General features: G+C 38.8%; 1 protein-coding gene and 1 pseudogene across 3 annotated transcripts in view; one reads left to right on the top strand and one right to left on the bottom strand.

Annotated features, from left to right (window-relative positions):
* ELF2 (E74 like ETS transcription factor 2) overlaps nt 1-25,370 on the bottom strand; it is an 81,062-nt gene that overhangs the window by 49,472 nt on the left and 6,220 nt on the right. For 2 of the 3 annotated variants that reach the window (XM_054563096.1, XM_054563106.1), the window contains exons 2-3: nt 12,466-12,551; nt 10,979-11,214 (exon numbers count right to left, since the gene is read on the bottom strand). The exons of the other annotated variant lie outside the window; for it this stretch is intronic. In XM_054563096.1, the coding sequence (XP_054419071.1) occupies nt 10,979-11,050 (72 nt within the window). In that variant the 5' untranslated portion in view covers nt 11,051-11,214; nt 12,466-12,551. The remainder of the gene's footprint in view (nt 1-10,978; nt 11,215-12,465; nt 12,552-25,370) is intronic. 3 annotated transcript variants of the gene reach the window in all.
* On the top strand, nt 20,644-21,223 carry LOC129062296 (inorganic pyrophosphatase 2, mitochondrial-like; annotated as a pseudogene).

Here is a 25,370-nt window from a genome sequence, read left to right as displayed (position 1 = left end):
CACAGGCAATCCAACGTGGGAGAGAAATGACAGCAACCTTCAAGGAGGCCTGTGGAGAGCGAGCCAGGAGGCCGGCTGTGCGTTAGATTTAAAGGGGAACCAGCCCAGTGGCAGCGTGACTCCTGAGACACTGAGCACAATCACCTGTCACCTCCAAGATAAACACTGACACTGGTCCTCAGCCCAGAATGCCCCGATAAGCCTATTCCAGACTCATTCATATCTACCTTGCCTTGATGTACCCACTCACCCCACACCTTGCCTTGCTACCTGGATCAGCTGAGACCACTCATTTTACCTCCCAGATGAGTTCTGCTTTGATATACTCCAAAGTGCTGAAAGAAGACCACACGGAGCGTAGAAATCAAAAATAAAGAACAGCAATCTTCCCATGTGACCGCACGCCTGCTAAACAAACATGTAATGCAGGGTCCATACTGTAGCCCTGCCTGACTCCTGCCCACGCTGGCCCCGTGTCTCTGGGAACTCACTCATGACACCGCTTACTGACTGCCCGAGGGGGAGCGCTTGAGCCTGGGTAAGCCTGATACCACACTCACTGGCGCTTTCCCTGGGTGCCTCCATCTAACTGGAAATGCCGCCCTTCCCTAACTCAGTTAGCTCGGCACAGTACTCACTTTTTCAAAGTAAACAATATGTCATTTAGGAATATATACACAATGACACTATAAAGAAAAGAAATAACACATAAGTCAGGATAATGGCATCTCTGGGGACAGAGAGGATAGAGATACGACAGAGGAACACACTTTACCATCTAAAATACTAGTAATTTCTATTATTTAACCTGAGTGATAGGTGATATATATTCTTTTTGTTATTCTTAGGCTGAAACATATATATTTTTACACTCTTCATTTTGTATCAAACATTTCACAAAAATTTCAAATAAATTACGAAAAGATACAGCCACTTCCAATTTTTAAAAAAGGAAGTACATGCTGATTATTAACACTGAATTTCCTACTTTGTGTAAGGCAAAAAAATGTGAGCTCAACTTTTTACCATTAAAAAATATTCTTTCCCACAAATTGAATATAATTACAGCCGAATCACCATGCCTCTTGCTCGCTTTGTAACCACAACCTGCAGGCAGCACTACCCAGCCACACAGCAGCTGCTAATGAGGAGCACAGGGCAGGTTAGGACTGATGCAGTCTCCCTCGTTAAACTCAGAAAGAAGCATCGTAAGTAGCAGCTGAACTAGTATTAAACCACACGATCAATGTTTTATTTATATGTAATCCAAGGAACTTATAACTTCTATCACTCCTCTGAAATCTAACAGCATATTTAATAATAATAGTAACCTGAGATTATTTCATATTGTGAACCACCAATCCCCACCCTACCAGTAGAAAATAAACCAAATTTTCTAAACCATGAAATTACTGAAGACTAGAATTCTGTAGAAGGCTAATACTCCCTTCCACACCAGTTAAGGCTGCGGCCCCAATCTTCTCTCTGTTTAGTTCAATATTTCAATGGATCCTTCCATTTAATCAAAAAAAGCAGAAATATTTTTCACTAACAAGATTATCTCCTTTCTTGTCACTATATATACCTCTCAAAATGACAGGCCATCTAACTCCTTGACTCGTTTGCTACATACACCTTTTAATCTGGAATCCACCAACTCACTTACTATTCACTTAAAATGTCAATAAGGACCAAATTCTATTTCAGTTTTCATCCTCCTCTGCCATTCTGCAGACAATACACAGATCATTGCCTCATTTAAAACATTACTTCTTCCGCCTTTTCTTCTCTGACTTTTCTCCATCTTCAGTGGCTCAAATGCAGCCAACTATAAGGTTCCGCCATCAGCATCTCCTTTCTTTTTGCTCTATACTACCATCCCCCCAGGCAAGCCTACCCATTCTTATGGTTGTGAGTAGCACCTCTATGCTGATGATTAGTAAATATTTGCTTTCCAGCCCTGACAAATGTGGCTCGTTTGGTTGGGCGTCCTTCCACAAGGCAAAAAGCCACTGGTTCAATTCCTGGTGAGGGCACTTGCCTGGGTTACGGGTTTGGTACCTGGCTGGGGCACATACATGAGGCAACCGATGGATGTTTCTCTTTCACATCAATGTTTCTCTCCCTCTCTTTCTTCCACCCCTCCCCCTCTCAAAAAATAAATTTAAAAAAACTTTAAATATTTGCTTTCCACTCTGACCCATCTCTTAAACTCCAGACCCAAATCTTAAACTACTAACTTAACATCACCACAGGAATGTTCAGCCAATACGTTGAGCTTAACATGTCTAACTGGGACAAATTATCAACATTCCTATTTCCCCACCCACCCTGTGTTTTTCTCTAAACCTCAGTTTCTTCATATTTAAAAAAGATTATAATAATATCCAAATTTAAAGTCCCTTGAAAGTTAAATATGCACATATTAGTAACAGCTGTTTTACAGTGTAACACTAGTATACAAACATACTATCTCTGCCCTCAACTCTGGAGGGCACCTTCTCACATTACAATCAGAATGGTTCATATTACTTCTTTGCGCAAAAAGCTTTCACAATTCCCATTTGCCTAAAAGGAAAGTATAACATACTAAACACTGGTTTTTACACACTCTTTGAAATATAAGCCTCAATCCATCCATTAAAGATAAACACTGTGTTGAATTGTGTCCCGCAGAAGATGGTGAAGCCCTTACCACGAGCACCTGTGAATCTGAACTTATTTGGAAATAATCTCCACAAGGTGATCCAGTTAAGACGAGATCATCAGGATAAACCCTAATCCAGTATGAGCAGGTTCTTGCAAAATGGACAAATTTGGACACAGAGACACATACAAAGAGAACGAATACAATGTGAAGGCACATACAGAAGGGAGACACAGGGAGGCCACCTACAAGCTCAGGAGCAGAGGAAACTGAGTGAGAGACATGGAAGAGATTCTCCCTCACAAACACCAAAAGGAACCGACTCTGCCAACACCTTGATTGTGACCTTCCAGCCTCCAGAACTGTGAGACAATAAATATCTTCTGTTTAAGCCACCAGGTTTATAGTACTTTGTTCCAGCAGCCCCAAGGAACAAATATACCACCTTCACAGCCTTAATTGCCACATTTCCTACATTAAGTCACTTAGCTGTCCAATTACTACCTTTGCCCTAAACAAGAGCTTCCGTGACTGTTTTTCCTGTTATTTTACAGCCTGAAATACCTTCCATATCTGCCCAAACCCTTTCCATCCACTAAGGGCCAGGTTCCAGAGAACCTTTTTATAATTCTCCAATCAGTTTTTCCATCCAAATACTTCCAGAACAAGCTGTCTGCCTAACAGTACTACTGTTCATTATCCTGTAGTATAATTATTGGTTTACATATCCAACTCCTTGCAAGACAGTAAGATGTCTGAGAGCAAGAGTGCTTATCTTGGTCAACAACATGTACTTCATATAACTGAAGAGGCATTTAAGCATTTGTAGCTTGGCTCAAAGAATGATAAAGCGCAACACATTCTAATGTTAACAGGTATTCAAGGATTCAACATTTGATAATCTGCAATGCCATGTAACTTCATGAGGCTTTCCTCTGCCAAATGACAGGACCCACGGCCACTGCTTACAGATATGTGGATAATCATTGCTTCGTACTGTGTATAGGAGTTAGTTATTTTTACTGGGGAAGGAGGGTGGAAAAGAAAAGAATCGGGAGTCTTCGTTTTATAAGAATATAGGAAAACTCACACATCCTCTAAGTTATTTTACTTTGGATCACTATAATCTTGGTCAAGTTACTAAAATATGCAATCACTAAAATCCAGATTCAGTGGGTCCTGGAACAGCCCGCTTAGTTCCCCATAAGCTAAGGTTGTCAGACTTAGCAAATAAAAACACAACAGACCTAGATAAATTTGAATTTCAAATAAACAATGAATAATAAGGATAAGGATGGTCCATGCAACATTTGAAACGTATTTAAAGTAAAAAGTTTTTTTGCTGTTTATCTGAAATTCAGATGTAACAGGACCGCGTGTATGTTACCTGGCAACACTCCTGGGAGCACTAGCAGTGATCTCAGAAACTTCCATTCAAGGAGTGAGATGCTCCGTGGAAAGAGTCTGGACGAGTGCAGCACTGCAGGGTTCACCCAAGTGGCGTTTTCGTGACGCCCTCAAGCCACTGCTCTCCAGGTAGCAGAGGTTTCCAAAGGTAAATACCGTACAACGGCTGGGGGCAGTGGCACTGCACTCCTTTTACCGCAGTTAGAAGGGTACTGAGAGATGTGAAACTGAGGTGAAAATCTGTTCCCCGTTTCTTCTTTTGTGGTGGAGTAAGGCCACCTTCAACGCTTTATCAAAGGGGAAGCATACAGAGTGGCAGACGCCGGGGGACCTCTCAAATGTTTGCCCCCAAAAGCCACTCCAAATAAATGTTAATAAAATAAATTATGTGTGCTTGCCATGCAAATGCAGTTTTAAGACAAGTCCCCTAACCAAAATGGTCATAATGCAAAAAAAGAAAAATAAATGCAACCATTAGAAATGGATTGAATAACGATCGTATATTAACGCAATTAAAAGGTTAAGGCAAAATATCCGTGTATCTTCATGGAAAAATACCAGTGATACAGTAACGGGGGGGTGGGTAGGGGGCAGGTGACAGGGCAGGATTGTTGTATAAATTATATTTATATAATTATTTATTTTACATATGCATTAAAAAGCCTGGAGGAGCCCTGGCTGGTGTGGCTCAGTGGACTGAGTGCCAGCCTGTGAACCAAAAGGTCATCGGTTCGATTCCCAGCCAGGGCACATGCCTGGGTTGCAGGCTGGGTCCCCAGTAGGGGGCACATGAGAGGCAACCACACATTGATGTTTCTCTCCCTCTCTTTCTCCCTCACTTCCCCTCTCTGTAAAAATAAGTAAATAACATCTAAAAATAATAATAATAATAATAATAATAAGGCCTGGAGGACTATTTCTCAAGTTATTTTAATATGATAAGAGAAACATACTCAGATAGGAGAGGGATTTTCATTTTTCAGTATGTCTCAGATTACTGTTTTTTACAATGTTGTTATATAGCTAAGAAGAAAAATCAAAAGACTTTTTTTTTTCCATTTAAAAATAACAAATGGGACAAAAACAAAATACCCTAAAGACTACAGGGGCTAATTTGAAAATTTTAAAAAGAAATGCCATTTGCCTAATATCAAACTTGTGGGAGAATCTATCTCAACAAGTAAATCATTTATTTTTCATCAACTTTACCTATGTCACAAATGCAGACATATCTGCAATTGCCATCACAATCAAGAAACACAACTTTCCCACACAAGGCCCCTGTGCACCGCCTATACCACTCAAACCCTCGCCACCTGCACACAGACGCCTAGGCAACCACCCAGCTGCTTCCTAGTCCTATAAATGGCCTTTTCTCAAATTTCATATATATGGAAACAACCACTTACGCTCTTTTGGGTCCAAGTTCTCTAAATTAATGTAATATTGAGATTTATACATGGTGTTGCATGTGTCAGGAGTTCATTCATTTTTATTGCTGAGAATTCCACTGTATGGCTATATCCATTGTTTATCCATTCGCCATATTCCAATGGCTGTGATGCTCCTATTCATGTCCTGGCTCGTCCCCTCCCTTCCTTTCCACTCCATTCCAGATGTACCCACAAGTCAGATGACCAGCTCATTTGGTAATTGTACGTTTAATTTTAAGAGGACTATCAAATTGTTTTCTAAAGGGGTCATTTCACATTCCAATAGAAATGTATGTGAGTTCCAGTTGCTCTACCTCCTTTCCAACACATGGCATTACACCATTCTGTGGAAGTATGTAGTAGTATCTCCTTGTGGTTTTAATTTGCATTTCCCTGACGGCTAATGTCATTGGGTATTGTTACATGTGCTTATTGGCCATTCTCCTAATTTTCTCTTCAAGCCATTTTCCCATTTTAATGGGTTATTTCTAACCTATTATTTTATATATTCAGAATATAAGTTCTTTGTCAATACATGTATTGTAAATATATTTTTCCCAATCTTTGGTTTGCCTTTTCATTTTCTTAATGGCATTTTAAAAGAAGCTATTAATTTAGGCTCATTTTTTTTCTTTTTCTATCCTCAACCAAGGACACACAGTGGCAGGGAGAGGGAGAGAAACATCAATGTGACAGAGAAACATTGATCGGTTGCCTCTCGCACACACCCTGACTGGGGACTGAACCCGCAACCTAGGCACGTGCCTGGACTGGGGATTGAACCCAACTTTTCAGTTTATGGGATGACGCTCCAACCAAGCCACACCAGCAAGGACCACCTTTTTTTTCTTTTAAAGTTCATGTTTTTGGGGGTGTATGTTCAATCTAAGAAATCATTGCCTATTTCAAGGTTGAGACAATTTTCTCTTGTGTTTTCTTCCAGGAGTTTATAGTTTGATCACTTAATTCTACAATCAATTTTGAGTTACTCACTGTATATGATGTGAGAAAAGATTGTAGTTCATTTATTTGCATAGAGATAAACAGTTGTTTCACTACCATTTGTTTAAAGATTATTCTTTCTCCACAGAATTACGTTAGCACTTTTACTGAAAATCAATCAACCTTCTGTGGGTCTATATTATGTTCCATTGATCTACATGCCCTACTATAAGGCATGACTCTTCTGGAGCCTCTCATGAATGTCCTGGGCTCTCTTGTCTGCTCTAACTGGTTGAAGCTCTAACATCTGCCAGCCCCGAGTGAACTCTGTAGGGTCTTCAGCACTTTATTGAGTTTACACATATTCTGGTCATTCTTTGCCTGATGTCACAGAATTTCACACTGTACCTGGCAGGCTCATTCAACTCAAGAGCAGGACAGAGCTGTGGTGTTCTTCCTCTGATACTCTGCCCCTCACATGAGTTATGGGAGCCTCTCCAAATTTTGTTTCCGCAATTCAGAGAGACTGTCACATTCTGCTTGTATTCTTCCTCCCCCAACTGTGGTCCAGAAAGCGCTCTGAGGAGTAAAACTAAAATCAGACCTCCTCTCTCGGGAAGCACCATCCTGCACTGTTGTCCAATCGCCTCGGTTCTTTCAGACTGCTATTACGAAATAACCACACATTGGGTGGCTTATAAACAGCAGAAATCTCTTGCTGACAGATATGGAGGCTAGAAGTCCAAGCTGAGGGTGCCAGCATGACTGGGTGAGGGCCTTCTCCTGGGTCTAAGACTTACTCCCACAGAGCAAAAGAAGGAAGGGGTCTCTCTGGAGCCTTCGGTAAGAGCACTACCCCATTCGTAAGGACCCCTGCCTCATGATCTAATCACCCCCTGAAGGCCTACCTCCTAGTACCATCACCACTGGGGGCTAGGATTCAACATGTAAGTTTTGGAAGGACACAGACATTCAGGCCAGAGCACCGATGTTTCAACAGGGTGGTTTCATGTTTTGTTCCAAGCTGTTTATGGCCGGAGCATCATCTGGTCTCAGTTACTCCGCCATGATCGGCAGTGGAAAAATGCCCAACGCTGTTTGTCTAGAAGCTCATGCCCGCTAGACCTTGTAGTTACTGTATTTTTAAAAATATATATTTAAATCCTTTTTGTCCTGCATTAATCCTCTCTTTCTGTGAGACCTACCTGCTACACACTTCCTTTTCAAAAAGTGCTCTGGCTATTCCTGCGTGTTTCCTCTTTCATGAAATCATCAGGTTTATATAACCAATTTTCCCCAAAGTTTGCCCTAACATTTGATGGAGATGGAATTAAATATACGTATTAATTGAAAGAAGCTGACGTCCTCCACAGCAGCAGTTCCCCACCTTTCTGGCAACAGGGACCAGTTTTGTGGAAGAGTATTTTATCCCAGACTAGGGAGATGGGAGTGGGGGCGGGGTTGGGGGTGGGGTGGGAAGGCGGGGGTATGGTTTCAGGATGATTCAAGTGCATCACATTCCAGCTCACCTCCTGCCCTGCTGCCCAGTTCCTAGCAGGCCCATACTGGCACCAGAGGCTGGAGGCTAGGGGCTGGGGACCCCTGCTCCACAGCAAGGACCCTTCCCAACTCTCCTATACAGGTATAAAGTATATCTCTTTGTCTATTAAAGTCTTCTTTCATGCACTTCAGTATCATCATTTTCTTCAAACAAGTCCTATATATCTTTTATATTTATTCCTCAATATTTTTTATCAATTTTCTGAAAGGGATCTTATTCTCCATGATCTTTTCTAACTAATTACAGCCCTTACTAAAGAAAGCTAAATATTTTTTGTGTTAATTTTGTATCTGCCAAAGTTTTATTAGTTCTAATGTGCTTTCAGGAATTCCCTTGATTTGCCCAAGAGGATCACATTACTTACAAATAATAATTTGGTCTCCTTTATAATATTTTTGTGTTATCTTGCCTGACTGCAGAAAATTATATAAAAATAATGGTAGTGCCTGCACTTACTGTCTTCCCAATTTTAAAGAAAATACTCGGGTACTTCACTATTAGACAGGATCCTGACTGTTGATTTGTAAGTTATTTTTTTATAATGTATTAGAAAAAGTATTTTTTTCCTACTATCACATATGTTATGTCGTATTAGGAGAGAGATATATTAATGGTTTTCTTAATACTGAATTATTCTTGTATATCTAAATCCATTTAGTAACTAGAATTTTTATAAATAGTTGCTTTTTTTATGTTTATTACTATTTTATTGTTTTTTTACATCTATAAAGTATGACTGTAGTTTACTTTTTTGGTATCTTTGTCAGAAAGAGAATTATCCTAATTTTATAAAATGTATTACTTTTTTTGTATTTTATAGTAAGAAATAAAGTTATAAAAAATAAAGTCTGAAAAATTACTAATAACTCTTCAAATGCCCACCATTTTTATTTTTGGCCAACTACTGCCTATTTTTTAAATTTTATTTTCAATTATAGTTGACATACAATGTTATATTAGTTTCAGGTGTACAACACAGTCACTACCACTTTTTACACATTTATCTTTCTCTTCAGATTCTAGAGCTCTGATTATAAAATCTTGACAGATCATTTTTTTCAATCCACCCTACATTTTACAGTATAGATAGTATAGATACATTACTGAAAAGTTGCTTGTAAGATAAAAATCTTTCAAATATACTATCTCCAAAACTCCCTTTGTAAAATTAGGAGATATTTCAGATACTAGTGGCTTTTCTTTCTTCCTGTAATTCTCTTTCCCCAGATGTTTCCACTGCCCAATCCCTTACTTTATTTAGGTCTAAACTAAAATACCACCTCTTCAGAGAAGCCTTCCCTGACCACCCTAATTAAAATACCCCCTAACACCTTCCATCTACCTCTAGCCCTGATTTATTTTTCACAGCCATTCTGAAATAGTTTATCCCTAGTGCCTAAAAAGGTACTTGACACAAGGTAAGTGGTCAGTTAATATTTGATGAAGAAAAAGTTCCCCGAGAATAGTTTATCCTGCTCTGATGCCACATGAATCTTTAGCCAATAATGCCTTGGTAAAATGACTTCATTTATCAGATTCTCTCCCCTGTAATAATCAGTTCTCCAGGCCAAGCACACCCATGGTTCCAGTAAAGGAAGAATAATATGAGTCTTCCAGAAATAAACTGTTGTACTCTTTCCCCATATTGGTGGTACCCAATCAGCACAAGGTAAGTATATTCTGCCTATTCTTCTTGGTGGCTCCCTTCATAGGGTTAAATACCAAGAGAATAAAACTATAGTACAAAGGGAAAATTCTTGAAGAAGCAATAAATGGTTTGAGTGACATGGATAGAAGTCCTCCAAGTCCCTGTTCTCTCTGGTGAATCACACCTGGAAGTAATCATACCAAAAGTAAATCTTCCAGGAAGACGTAGACATTGATTACTAGAATAAAGTTGTTCTGTAGCTCTGGCTTCTCTTAATGAGTTTGAACCAGTTTTAGATTCCAACAGGACACAACATTTGCGCTACCAAGCACTGAGAACAAAGGAAAAGCAATAACCTTTGCTTTATCTCCTTCCTGCTGAATTTGCCCCTGGCTCCTTGGAAGACAGAACAGACACCAAGCAAGCAGAAACAAAGAATCCAGAGTCCAGAACACACACAGCCTGATGTCCTCACTTGCTTCTCAGTTGTGTCACTACACCCTATGCTGGTACTAAGCACCAGTAACAGCCGTATCTTTCACAGAATACAGAGTAAACAGATTTTCTAAATACAGTAAACTCTCCATTTTCCCACCTCATCACTGATGAAATATTCGCCCATTAGTGTGACAGCATTATTATATTTTAATTTAGCTCCTTCCCAATATTCAGTCTTTACTGAATGGTGGGAACAGAAGCCAGACCCTGGAAGTCCATACATTTCTGGCACTGTTATTTTTCTATTCTCATCCCTTGATCTTTAATGTTATCAGTAACAAGAAAATAACTAAAAGTGCTAATAATGTAAAAAATTCTACATGTATAAAATTTCAAAACCTGATTTTATGATTTACAAATTACCTAAATTCTTAGATATATACATATATACACACGATTAAAATATGATGGAACCCCCCACACTGAATTAGATGTAACAAAATAACAAAAAATGAAAATTGCCATTAAAAGAGATACATAATTCTAATTTAAGATGAATTTAATTTAGGTACAGTATATACCTAAACCCTCTATAATCCAAAACAATAAATTTGATCAGAAATTAAGTCGCTTTCTCAGCTAATACTACAGTATTCTTTCTTTCAATTTTTCCCCCCAGTTCACTCCAACATATCCATGTTCCAACAACCCTGGTGAGCCCGGCTGTACATTCTCTCAACCTTCTAGTACATAAATTGTATGAGGACACATGACATGTACACTTACAATTTCATGCATTGTACATTTCTATCCTCAAATACTTGTTTCCCATTAATTTCAAAACCATTTCATGCATTGGATTCTAGGAACAAAACAATAAGGTAATACAGTGGATGCCTAACCTCTTGATTTTCTACTCCATTGCTGGAAAGCTCCAGAACAGAACCTCCACTGTCAACCACTGCTGATGCCATTGTTTATTCCCTGAGGGAGCTTGCAACGCTATTAATCAGTGTAATTAGAGGTTCCTGGATGATTGCCAGTATTATAGGTTTGCATTATCATGTCTTAAAAGTCAACAGAGGAGTAGAGGAGATATCCAGAAATCCAGTCTTCTGAAGATGATTAACCAGAGAGCCTAAAAAGAGGAAAAATTTAAAACGTTATTAAAAATATATAGGAAAGGTATAAAGTACAACCTATTCTGCAATCGAATTTTTAACATTTTGTATAATCTAAGAAAAAGGAGATAGGTTTATACAGCCTTGTGTCAAAAGAGGGCAGTAATGAGCATTCTACATCTTAGTATTGTCAAGTTCATGAACATACTGACATTCCTACCAAGCTGCTGCATATTATATTATGTTCATGATATTACATTTACATTCTAAGTAAAATGTTATAATTATTTTTATGAAGATGTACTTTTATTCCTGAAATATTTTCATATTAATTTTTAAAATCTTTTATGCATATAAAAACATAAAATACGCTAGACAGAGACAACTTCTAAAATTATTTCCCTGTATTACAAATTAAAAGATTTATTGGCTTGCAAATATTTCACTCTTCTTCTTTGGCTCATCTGGGTTATTTATTTGAATAATTATTGTCTTTTGCTATGGCAACAATCTCATTTTGTGCCCACATTTTGAATACTCTACCAAAACCATAAAACAGATTCATTTCAGTTGCTTATATTTTCAAATAGAGTAGTTTGAAAATAAAGTAGTGAAATCACTTAGAATGCCTTTAACATTATTTTATCATTCTTTCCTCAATAGTTTTTTTGCTATTGATTCACTATAGATTATAACAAATGGTTTCAAGTAAACATAATTCAATCTTCCCCCAGTAGAGATGAATGTCAATATGTACATCATCTAAATTCATCACTAGATTATTCCTAAAAAGTTTCTATATTTGATTTTGTACATGTTAAATTTTCCATAGAGAAATTACAGAGATTTATTTCTAACAGGATTTTTTCATATAAAAATTAAAGAATGCAAAAATGTAAGTATAAAGAGAAAATACATATCTAATAAGTCAATTCATTAATATTATGTCCTCTATTATGTTTAACTACTGGTACCATAGAAGTATGGAAATAAAATATTAATTTCCATAAACTCCTACAATAAAAAGAAATACCTGAAAATAAAAAGCAGAATTTCACCTCACTACCAAAGACCATTCAGTACTACTAGTCTCCTTTCTGATCTTATCAACAGAAAATGGAGGAAATGTTTGTATCTTAAGAATAAAAATTAAGAAAAATCCACAGTCCCACACACTGAAGCTCACCATTATCATGTAAGTTATGACAATTTTCAATTTCTGTTTTCTAAACATATAGATAATAATAGCAGAAATAAATTTTACTTACAACTGGAATGTTAAGTAGTCTAAGCATCCTTCAACTATTTTCACAACTTGCCAAGAGCTAAAATATAAAGCAGCAGTTCTCTGGAACTAGTAGCAGGGGGGGGAAAAGACAGTATTAATATAATTCCATTAAAAATATATTTGCCCAAAATAGGTTTAACTCAGACACTATGTATTTATTACAAACCATATCCAAATTCTGATGACACACATTACATAGTACATATGATAAATTATTTTTAGCCTATTGAGGAATCAGAAGTTTTTATGAAACTTAAAATGCACATTACCACTTAATAATAATTACTAAGTAGGGACAGATTCAACATACATAGCCTATGCCCTACATTAGGGCTTATATTTCAAGTGGCTTGCAGGTAAGACCCTTGATCCCCAGGAATATAAAATCAAGTTTTTAAAAACTAATCCAAAAAACTACTATAAAGTAGTGTTGATACATTATTGCCTATTAAGTCACTTCCTGCTCCCAAGCCCCTTCAGATGCCCTCCTCCTCTCAGAGGCTAATCCACTGACCTTGCACCAGAGCCCAGGCCCCGGCTCCATCAATCATGCCCTCTTTTTCCCTAACAATGGGGTCCTTTCCCTCAACATCTAAACATTGACAAGACTCTCTCATCTTAAACATGGAGAAGTCCCCCTCCACGACCCTGCATACCCCTACTCCTCCAGCTACTGCTCTAGTTCCTTTCTCAGGTTATGTTCTAGAAGAAAAACCTTCTATACTGTCTCCACTCCCTGACTTCTCAGGTACTCCTATAGAAGTCTGTCACCCACCACCACCACTGAAATGTCTGCTAAACTCTGGCTGCCAAATCCAATGGCTACATTTCTCTCTTCACTGACACTGTTGCTCATACCCTCCCGGAAACTCTATTCGGAATTCATTTCTCCCTCTCTAGCTCCTCCTTTTCAATTTCCTCTTACAGACCCACCCATAATTTTCAAGGGAGCTTGGAGCAAGACTACAAATGGAAGCCCATATACCATATGTATAATACAGGGTCCAGGACAAACAATGTCCCTTTTTATTACAAAATTTTTTATTACAAAATGATAAGCAGGTAACTCTGTAACATAACAATATCATACTCAAGCACAACATGACATTTTAGAGAAAATGTTCAAATTAAAACTATCAATTATTACAGCCATATTATTACCCTACCAACCCACTCAAGCAGGCCTTACTTCTGCCAGACCCTGTATTTTAAAGTTATAAATCAAGCTAACAAGCTCTTAAATTATTACTCTATCTTCCTATCTTGACATACATATTTATAACAACCTAAAAGGATAGGTTCTGATTTGGACCTCTCAGACTCTCTCAAGTTCTATGAGGGGCAAGGGAGAACCACACCCTGACCTGGCCTGCAGCCTGAACCTTTTTTCTCTTCCCAACTTTGCCTCCACTCCATAGTACAAGGAGCCTCATACACGGTCATGCAGACATCCCAGGCTCTGTCCACATGCCTGCAAACACTCTCTGGCCATCTCTTCAGCCTAGAGAAACCCATAATACACGTAATATGGTCAAGAAGGAGAGAACCAGAAAAAAGTCCTGTCGAGGGACACAAGGGCAGGGGTTCAAATACTCAGCACTTGATCCAGAAATGGGTACCAGATGGACTAGTTCCCTTGCCCTCCCCCACCAAATCCTAATCTCATTGAGGGGGGTATAGCTGCAGGAAGACGACACGAGGAACTCTAAAGCACAAGGCCCAGAGCAGGGTTCCCACCTGTCTGAGTCTAAGGACAGTACTACTCTCCTTCCATGGAGGTACTTCCCGGATCCCATCCCTAGTCCTCTTCTGGCCCCACACTCTCCAAGCTGCCTCACGTACTGCCACGGCTGCACTCCTATCTCTCACCCAGTCTAAACCATGTCATGGGCTCCACTCTGCCTACTAGACACTTTCTGCCTCTACTTCATTATGAAATTAAAGAGGGTGTAATAAGTCATAAGCACCTATTCCAGGATATCCCAGGCACACCATTAATTAATCCAGTAATGCAACAAATATTAATTGAGCACCTACTATATGCTAGCAAAGTTTTGAGTGCTAGAGGTACAGCAATGAATAAAGCAAAAGTCCTTATCCTTATGGATCTTAAATTCCAGTGGGAAGAGATGAAAATAAAATATATATAACACACATGTAAAGGGTGATAAAGTTTAAGGAGACAAATAAACCAAAGGGAGAAAATATTCAGTAGGGAAAAGGGTTGCAATTTCAAACTGAATGGTCAGAGAAAAAATGACATATGACTGAAGACCCAAAAGTAAGAATAAGCTATGTCAAGAACTGAGGAAAGAGCCTTCTTCAAAGGAAAGAGAAAATTCAAGCTCTGCAACAGGGAGGTACATCTGACTAGTTCAAGGATCCGCAAGGAGGCCAACATGGCTGGAGTGAAGAAGCAAAAGGAAGAAGAGAAGATGATGAGAGAGGTAAGGCCCATGCAGGCCTCCAGCAAGGGCTCTGACTTGTACTCCAGGAGAAGGAAGGTTTCGCATGCAGAAAGATGACCTGATGATTATAAGGATCGTTCCGGAGCTGAGAACAGACAAGGGACAGGGACAAGGAGAGCAGTTAGGAAGCTCCTGTAATACCTGGGTGAGAAGTGATAATGGCTAGGACCAGAGTGATAGGGTCTGCAGAGAACTAAAAGTGGGCAATTTTTAGATATGTTTTGAAGGTAAAATGGAAAGATTTTCTGGCAAATTGGATGTGGGGTGTGAGACGGAAAAAGTCAAGAATGAATCCAAAGATATCTCACAGCACCATTAAATGGAACGGGGAAAACTGTGATAAGAGAAGTCCACTATGTCCCAAAGTAAACTCATTTACCTTCCTCAAAGTATTACCTCTCGTACTGTGCTGAGCTCAGAAAGTTACCCCAACACACACACAGGCTGCCTAGAAAATAGATGTGTGACTCCTCTCCCCATCAATACCGCCGTGTTCTCACTGTCGACCCCTTCTCTGTAATCTCACATCCTCTGCTCTCGTTGAGCTCTTTATTATCACATCTCTTCACTGTTGTAAGAGCCCCAGAATGTGTCCCTCTGCCTCCAATCTTGCTTCCGCCGCCAGTCCATCTGCTGCAGTATCAGAGGGACCCGAGACAGAATAACGTCAGGCCCCTCGTAAGCCTTCTGTGGTTCCTCATCACCTGCAAGGTGAGATCCCAACTTCTTTGCAAGCACCCTGACTTTGCAGGAACAGCGAGAGGCCTAAGTCTATTTTCAGTTCATTCTGATATGTTTAGGTATGGAAATCACGTATCTCATCCATGCTCACTTGTCCAGCCTCATCTTCCTTTACTCCCTCCATCTAACTTTTTCAAAATTTTATTTATTGATTCTGAGAGACAGAATGCACAAGAAGAAGAAGAAGAAACATCAATTTGTTGTTCCACTTATTTATGCATTCACTGGTTATTTCTTGTATGTGCCCTGACTGGAGATCGAACCTGCAACCTTATCGTATCAGAATGACACTCTGAACAAGTGAGCGACCTGGCCAGGGCCCCTCCATCTAACACCTCCACACCACAGTTACCGCTAGTTCCCTATATTCTGCTCTCTGGTCTTGAACGTCCTTCCCCTGCTTTCCCACCGGGCCAATTCCTAATTGTCTTACAGGTCTCAGCTTTAATGCAGCCTCATCCCCTCAGAATTCAGTATCATTTTCTATAATTCTCTTCCCCTAATCACATGATATACCTCCCTCAGCAAAAAGAGCTGGGAAATACCAGCCTCCAGCAGATCATTTACTTGCTACCTCCCATCAACCATACTAAGCCCAACACCTTTGCCTTTCCTTCAGTGCTCTCCACCTCCTTAATCTACTGCCTGCTTCAGTCCAAAGCTTTAAAAATCTGTGTGTCCAGGTTTTTAAGACCTGTAGTCTAACCACCTAATCCAGTGCCTTTCACAGAACAGAGGCCCGGTCAAGGTGCGATGAACACAAGAATAAGCAAACATGCTCCCATCAGACAAGCGCTTCCACTGTTCCCTGCACACACCAGGCTCATTCGATCCCCACCCCTCGGCTGGTGCTCTTCTGTCACCAGGAGCATCCTCTTCATTTATTCAAATTCCACCTGTCCTCCAAAGACAACTTGGTCCCTACAACGACATCACCTCTTTCTCACCTCTTACTATACCAGTTCTTCCAGGAATACTTACTGAGCACATAGTATATACCAAAGAGCACTACGCCAGGAACACAAAAATGAAGTCAAGACTCAGCCTTCAAACAGTCTAGAATCTGATAAGGAGAAACACACAGAAGCAATTACAACGTCAATGCCATAAAGAAAACTGCACAGTACAGAGGGGACATAAAAGAAGAGGACCCGAGTGGGCTTGGGGGGTCCTAGAGAGACTGCAGACAGGAGCCACCATTAGGTAGGGAACTTAGGGGTGAGAACTGGTATAGCGATAAGAGAAACAACTTTCAATAATGAATACTAAATGAATTCTCAGAACTGAAGAAAAGCTCTGTGGGAAATGATAGCAAACCGAAGTACCACCCAGAATTGAATTCTGCTCGTACAATAATTTAGTTGCCTAGAGTACAGACCACATTCCCATCAAAAAGTCTGTAAAGTACAAAAACAAGGAAAGCTCATTCTATGATATTAGAAATAGGATACTAAACACAAAGGGCTAGTATTACTAATATATAAAGAACACTTAAAATAAGGAATAAGGGACCAAAAAACCTCAGGAAAAATATACAATTCACAAAAACAGATATAAAAAGGATCCTTAAACATATGAAAAGATATTCAAATTCACTCAGAAAAATGCAAATTTTTTAAAAATGGTATTCCATTTCTCTCATCTATCAAATCGGTCAAAATTAAATAAAATGTATGACATCATATCCTGTTGGTAAATTGTGCAAGCTTAACATTGCTGCTGGGAAGACAAAATGCTACAACACTTTGCGAGGGGAATTTGGCAATATCTAACAAGACTGCCTATGCGTTTACCATATTTTTAAACAGCTTTATTGAGATATAATTAACATGTAAGTTCACCCACTTAAAGTATATAATTCAATGGTTTTTAGTTGTATGACATCACCACAATCTAATTTTAGAACATTTTCAGCCGCCACCCCCCCTCAATCCCATGTCCAGCAGCAATCACTCCCCATCCTTCCCCAGTTCCTAGTCCCTGGCAACCACTGAATCTGGAGATTTGTTTGTTCTGGCTGTTTCATGTGAAGAGAATGATATGATATGTGGGCTTTTGCAACTGGCTTCTTTCTCTTAATATGGTTTCAATATTCATCTGTGGGTGGCATGCATCAGTATTTTATATATTTTAATTGTTTTTTTTTAGAAAGAAATGTTAGCCTGCAATTCCGTACTAGCAAGAAACAATTCTTAGATAAAGGCCTTATATCCTAATTCACATTTATCCCTATTTCAAATAAAAGAACTACCTGGAACCAAAATAGAAACTTTTTCCTAGTGCTAAGCACAAAGATCCCCTGTAAAAACAGCTTGGGGGAAAAGTGCACCTACATTCCCATTAAACTGTTTACAAGATCATCTCCCTTTACCTAATTAAGCCAAAGGTCTACGGCTTCCCCACAAGGTCTAGAACATGGGCACTGAAGGGCCTGTAGAACATACACTGAATGGACGAGCGATCAAATGCAAAATTTTTATTTGGAGGACCAAATATCATCCTCTCCACTGCACCTGGGACTCTAATCACCAGGCAAAGGGAAGTAAAGTTCTTCCACAGAAGTTAAAACACAAATCTCCAGCCTCGGCAGGGCAGAATCTTTTAGTCTTAAAGAGGTATGTTTGGCTTATCATTGTACTCGTGGCTAGAGTAAGGATATACAGCACGTGGAAGGAAAAGGATGCAGGTGGAATGTGGAGCAATCCAATGAAAGCTTCCTTTGCCCTCTCCTTCCAGGGAGAGGTCAGGCAGAGCTTAATCTTTCCCCAGCAACAAAAATGCACCCATGTGTGTGCGCTGCTTCTGCCCAGGCATGCCCATCAGAGACACGGCGCCCAAGGCTTCATTGCAGGCAGGTCCCAGGCACCCTCTGCCTAGTGTGTACCAAACTTCCAGACCCCCAGAAGGAAAGCAGGTGTTCCACATAAACCATACTGCTGCACATACAGTCTAGGCACAGTGAGTCACCCTTATCAGTTACTGGGAACACCCTGAGAGCCAAGTCCCCAGGTGCCAGCCAAGGGCCAACCTTGCAAGCAGGCCTTTCTAAGGATAGCAGTTTCAGACCTGCTATGTTAACTATTTTCTGAAGAGCAAGTTATTTAACTTCTTGAAATCTCAGAAACTCTAATGATCTGGAAGAGGATATCGACGCCATCTTTTCCACATGTACTATATGGGAGGTTTAATATTACAGAGTGATATCATGATTGAGTTTAAATGCTTAGCTATGACATAGTAAGAACAACAGCTCCACATCCAAGTATGATGTAAAGGCTCGTGAAGGCAGACTTCCTGGATTCTCAACTCATCCGGATTATGAAATAAAACAAAAAATGAACTTGCTCTGAAAGTTTATTTAAGCACACAGAGAACAAAAACATAAGATGAAAACATTCACTAATCCTTTTTAAAATGAATACACTTTCTACTTCTTTCTCTAACATTAAGTTTAGATAACCATGAAATTTAGAGTTTACAGTATTACACATTTAACATAGAACTGAATCTTATAAGAAAAACCTGTATTTTTATTCATATATCTAAATTGTACCCACTGTAAGGTTATAAATAAAAATACTCAGAATCTGGCCAGGTTACTCATAAAAACATGGGGACTTTAGGCTTTGAGTATTGATTATGGCTAAGTAGAAGCCTATGGATCATATAAATTAGCAGATTAGAGAAGTTTTTTGGTTTTGTTCTTGGCCGCATTTATAAAGCAAATTAACACTACTCTGGGAACCAAACAGATTAGCTTTACCCTAAATGAGTCATATCAAGAACAATAAAGATTTTAGGCAGTAAACAAAATATTTTTTACCTGTCTCGATTTTATCAACTTTTTGTCATTCCTCTGTAATGAAGTGCAAAGTGAGATTTTTACTTACAGCAGCCCCTCTTATCCACAGTGGGATAAACTATGAGACTCGCAGCAGATGCCCGAAACTGCCGATAGTACTAGAAAATATATAAACTATTTTTTCCTATACATACATAGCTCTGATAAAGTTAAATTTGCAAATCAGGCACAGGAAGAGGTTGACAACAATAATAAAAATATAACAATCATAAAGGAAAATAAGGGCTATTTGAACATAAGCACTGTGATACCCTGACAGCGGATTTGATAACCAAGAGGGCTACTCAGTGACAAAAGGACAGGGAATGTGTGTGGCGTGGATATGCCAGACAGAGGGAAGATTGACGTCCCAGGCTGGAGAGAGCAGGAGAGAAGGCTCAAGGTTTCATCACGCTAGCTCAGAACAGTGCACAATTTAAACTTATGAATTGTTTCTTTGTGCAATTTTCCATTTAATATCTTGAACCACACTGAACCACAGGTAGCTGAAACCATGCAAAGCACAGCCGTGGACAAGGGGGAGACTACTATGCATGCTCTCTGCAAATCATTCTACCACCCCACCAACACAAACTAGAATATAAATGCCATTAGAGCTGGCCCATAGTTATTTTAATCACCACTGCAATACACCTCTCAAAACAGTGTCTTGCACACAGCAGACAACAATTTTGACCCCTGGCTCAACTTATTATTCCTAGTTTCCTTCTTCTATATTATTATCTGTAATATGTACAGGCATACCTCAGAGATATTGCAGGTTTGGTTCCAGATCACCGCAATAAATCAAGTAACACAATAAAGCCAGTCATGGGAATCTTTTTACTGGTGGAGGGTCTTGCCATCAATTCATAAAAAAGCGCAACATCTGTGAATGCAATAAAACGAAGTATGCCTGTGTGTGTCCTTTGTTAAGCTACTCTAAATTGTTTTGGGGAAAAGGCAAGCATCCTTTCCAATACAGACACAATACCGAATATAGTCAGAATAAATGTCCAGTGAATAAAGGGGCAAGAAATACATTCAGAGACACATTATAGATCAATATTAACACAGAATTAAAGTTCAACCTGCTTGCCAAAGGGAGCGGGAGCAGAGCCCTGACCATGCCAGGCCACACCCCGGCCCTGAGCCACACGCAGGGGCGCAGCCAGGCACACTCGCCCGCTACAGCCTCCTCTTCTCCAAGAATGAGACTGGTCACATCTCCCCCTTTCAGGATGTTCCCCTGAAGGTTGACTCTACAGGGGAAAATGGCATTCCTACAAAGAGAGTACGAAATGATGAGTATAATCATTTGTTTACTATGGTTGTCCAAAGACCATGGTGGACAAATGCTAAAATGGAGATCGCCCTGGAGGAGCCACTGAATCCCACGGAACAAGACATAAAGGATGGCAAGGTGCACCACGTGGTAAATGTCTCTCCTCACAAGGGTTATATATAGAATTACGGTGCCCTCAGACTCAGGAAGATCCCCATTGAAAGGCTAAGAGCACAGACTGCTGTGGAGAGGGTGACCCTATTGATGTCTGTGATACAGGTACACAGGGTCTTTCTCATGGGGAGGTTATTCATGTGAAGATCCTTGGAATTTCTGGCTCTTATTGATCAGGGTGAAATAGACTAAGTTAATTACTGTCAAAGTCAATGTCCCAGGAGACTGAAAATGTCATAATGTTGATGGTGTTAAGTACAAACGAGCCCTGGCCAGGGGGCTCAGTTGGTTGAAACATTGCCTATACACCAAAAGGCTGTAGGTTTGATTCCCCATCAGGGCACACACCTAAGTTGTGGTTTAATCCCTGGTCCATGATAAGCAACCAGTCAGTGTCTCTCTCTCACATAAATGGCTCGTTCTTTACCACCCTCCCCAGCCCCGGCCTTAACCCCCCAACCCACCACCCTCCCACCCCTCCCCAACCCCCGCCTTCATCTCTTTCTAAAATCATTAAGCATATCCTCAGGTAAGAATTAAAAGCAAGAAAAGAAATACCAACCAGGTTATTCAGAAGCAACACTTCACTAGTTTAAATTTCATTAGGTGCCAGAACAAAAATCAGAAAACTACTTTGCATTTAATGGAGAATTCAAAAACAAGGCTTTTGCCCCTTAAATTATTAAATCTACTCATGAATGCTGAGAAAAAGTATTGTTTATGAAGAAGTGTGATGGAGGTATGTGAACGGTCCTTTCCACTGCACGTAAAAGGAAGCAAGATCTTTAGGTGAATCAGTATCACCTTCACTAAATAGAGCAACGAAGAACAAGAGTGATACTTCCTTGGCAAGTGATGGGAACATCTGCCATCAAGATTCCAATCTCGCCATGGCTGGTGTGCCTCAGTGGACTGAGTGCCAGCATGCGAACCCGAGGGTCACTGGTTCGATTACCAGTCAGGGCACATGCCTGGGTTGCAGGCCAGGTCCCCAGTGGGGGGCATGCAAGAGTCAACCACACAATGATTTCTCCCTTTCTTTCTCCCTCCCTTCCTCTCACTGAGAATAAAAACTTTTAAAATTTTAAAAACACCCCCCCCTCAAAAAAGATTCCAGTCTCTAAGGACTTCCAGACTCCTTCCCCTCCAAGTGATAGAGATAGATCTATGAGAATCTGCTTTCTGTTGAAACTTCATTTTCCCCCAAACTTTATGATATGCACTATGTAAATAAACACTGAATTCTTTTTTAAAATAATTGGAGTAATTTAAAAATACGTTCCAAATTATGGTATATGGTTAGTTGATCCTGGAACAATGAAGAAGCTAGGGGTGCAGACCCCTACACAGGTAAAAATTGGCATATAACTTTTGACTCCATACTGTTGATTAGAAGCCATACAAGTAGTAAAAATAGTTAATACTTATTTTGTATGTTATATGTATTATATACTGTATTCTTATAATAAAACTAGGAAAAATATTAAGGAAATCATAAAGGAGAGATAATATATTTACAGTATTGTACTTTTTTTTAAAGATTTTATTTATTTATTTTTAGACAGAGGGGAAGGAAGACAGGGAGAGAAACACCAATGTGTGGTTGCCTCTCACGTGCCCCCGTCTTGGGGATCTGGCCTGCAACCCAGGCCTGTGCCCAGACCGGGAATCAAGCCAGTGGCCCTTTGGTTCGCAGACCAGCACTCAATCCACTAAGCCACACCAGCCTGGGCTATTTACAGTACTGTACGTTTTTATTGAAAAAAAATCCACATATGAGTGTACCTGTACATTTCAAACTGTGTTGTTCTAGAGTCACTTGTATCTGAGTTGATTTGATATACCTGGTTTATCTGAAACATATTTTGTTTCCCTACTGGAAGATGTATTTTAAATATTAAAAATATGTATGGCATTATAAAAGGAAATACTAGCATTTACTGTTCACATTACAAAAACCATAGATTTTTATTAAAAATTTTTAATAACCAATAGTGGTACTTTGAAAGGGCAGTTTATCTTCAAAAATTTTATTCAGCCTTGGTTCGTGTGGCTCAGTGGATTAGGTGCCTGCCTGTGAACCAAAAGATTGCCAGTTCAATTCCCTGTCAGGTCACATGTCTGGGTTGCGCATGTCCCCAGTTGGGTGTGTGTGAGGCAACCACACACTGATATTTCTCTCCCTTTTTCTCCCTCCCTTCCACTCTCTGAAAATAAATAAAATCTTTTTAAAAATTTTATTCACAAAAAGCTTTGAAAGACTCTATCCACATTGTCTAATTTGAAACAATCTGAAGTTATAATTTTATCTTAACATTATATTAGCCAAACAAAACTAACTGTGACAGTTTTTACTAGTGAAGTAATGAAATGTCTCCATACCAAGTTATTTAGAAAGTCAGTCATCATACAACTACATGGCATTTTCTGTATATTTTAGCCCATAATTATAGTTGAAAGTATAATTTCATGATACTAATATATTTTGGTTTAAGTTGTTAACACAGGAATCTTTGCCATTGCTATAGTTGTAACACAAAATTTTAGACATATGGTATTTTATTTGATTCTTAGAAAGTTAAATTTCAAAGAAGAAATGGCAGGAAAAAGTTATTTTCCCTGCTATTTGTCATAAAGCTAAAATTATTTATTTAAAAATCCTACATATATTTTTTCACACTCAGCAACTGTTAAAGGAAAAAATTAAATACCAAGCTGTAAATAAACTTTTAGTCAAGAATCAAGGTCATTTCAATATTTTTCCAGTAGGTTCCAACCATACTCAGAAAAAAAATCTAAACTCCTTAATATGGACCAATTCTGAATAAAAAAGAATAAATTTTTTTAAAAAAATAGGAACAGAGCCTCAGAGACTTATGTGACATACCAAAAATATATGAAAGGAGAGTCCTAGAAGAAAATGAGAGAGGAAAAAAGGACAGAAAAAATATTTAAAGAAATGGTCAGAACTCACCAAATTGTTGAAAAATATTAATCTATAGGTTTTCGTTTAATTATTCCAAAATAGAATAAACACAAAGAGATCCACACCTAGACACATCATAATAAAACTGTTGAAAACCAAAGAAAAAATCTTCAAGTACAGAGAAAAACAATTTATCATAAACAATGAAAGCATAAGATGACATACACAAAGTGCTGAAAGAAAAAAAAGAAAACTTTAACAAAGAATTATTTAAAAAAAAAAGATTTTATTTATTTATTTTTAAAGAGAGGGGAAAGGAAGGAAAAAGAGAGGGTGAGAAACATCAATGTGTGGTTGCCTCTTGCACACCCCTTACTGGGGACCTGGCCTGCAACCCAGGCCATGTGCACCGGCTGAGAATTGAACTGGTGACCCTTGGGTTCTCAGGCCAGCACTCAACCCACTGAGCCACACCAGCCAGGGCCTTAACAAAGAATTCTTTGTCCAGTAAAACTAGTCTTGAAAAATAAAGACAAGATAAAAACAATCACAAAAAACAAAGACTAAGATAATCCACTGACAACAGACTTGCCATACCAGAAATCCTAAAAGAAGTCCATTAAGATAAAGGAAATAACCAGACAGTAACTCAAATACACAAACAAAAATAAATTAATAAAGAGCACATTAAAAGGTAAATATATACGCAAATATAAGAGTTTAAATATTTTTCTTTTCACTGTTTTAAAAGACATACAACTGCAAAAAACTATAAAACTGTATTGCTGGGCTTCTGATACATACAAAAATAACATATATGACAATACTAACAGACAGGAGGGGGAGAAAATAAAGCTAAGTTTCTATGTTTTAGCACAATTACATTAGTCAATCTGAAGTAGTCTGCAATAAATTAAGATACATATTGTAACTCCTAGAGAAACCTAAGAAAATAACTCAAAAAATCTAGTTAAAAAACTGACAAAGGAATGCAAAATCCTAGAAATGTCTATTAACTGAAGAAGATGCAACAGAGGATGAACAAAGATATAAAATAACTAGCAAAACTGCAGGCATAAATCTGACCAACAATGATTCCATTGAATATAAGCAGACTAAACTCCATTCAAAAGCAGATATGGTCTGACTTTTTTAAAAAGCATTTTAACTACATGTGGTCTATTAGACACATTTTAAATTCAAAAAACAAACAGGATGAAAGTAAAAGGATAGAAAAAGATATACAATGCAACAGTAAGCATAAGAAATCTAGAGTGGCCACACTTATACCAAACAAAATATTACTATAAGTAAACAGAGATCTTACAAAACAATGAAAATGTCAACTTATCGATAAAACTGTATTTGCATACCATACCTATTGCCAGTACCCCAAAAACATGAAGCAAAAACTAACAACTGAAAAGAAAAATAGGCACTTCAATAATAT

This window comes from Pteronotus mesoamericanus, unplaced genomic scaffold (assembly GCF_021234165.1).
Source record: "Pteronotus mesoamericanus isolate MK-2021 breed Mesoamerican mustached bat unplaced genomic scaffold, CSHL_Meso_final contig_163, whole genome shotgun sequence".
Taxonomy (NCBI): Eukaryota; Metazoa; Chordata; class Mammalia; order Chiroptera; family Mormoopidae; genus Pteronotus; species Pteronotus mesoamericanus.
The sequence above is the reverse complement of the archived record's forward strand: the minus strand, read 5'-3'. Positions and strand labels throughout refer to the sequence as shown.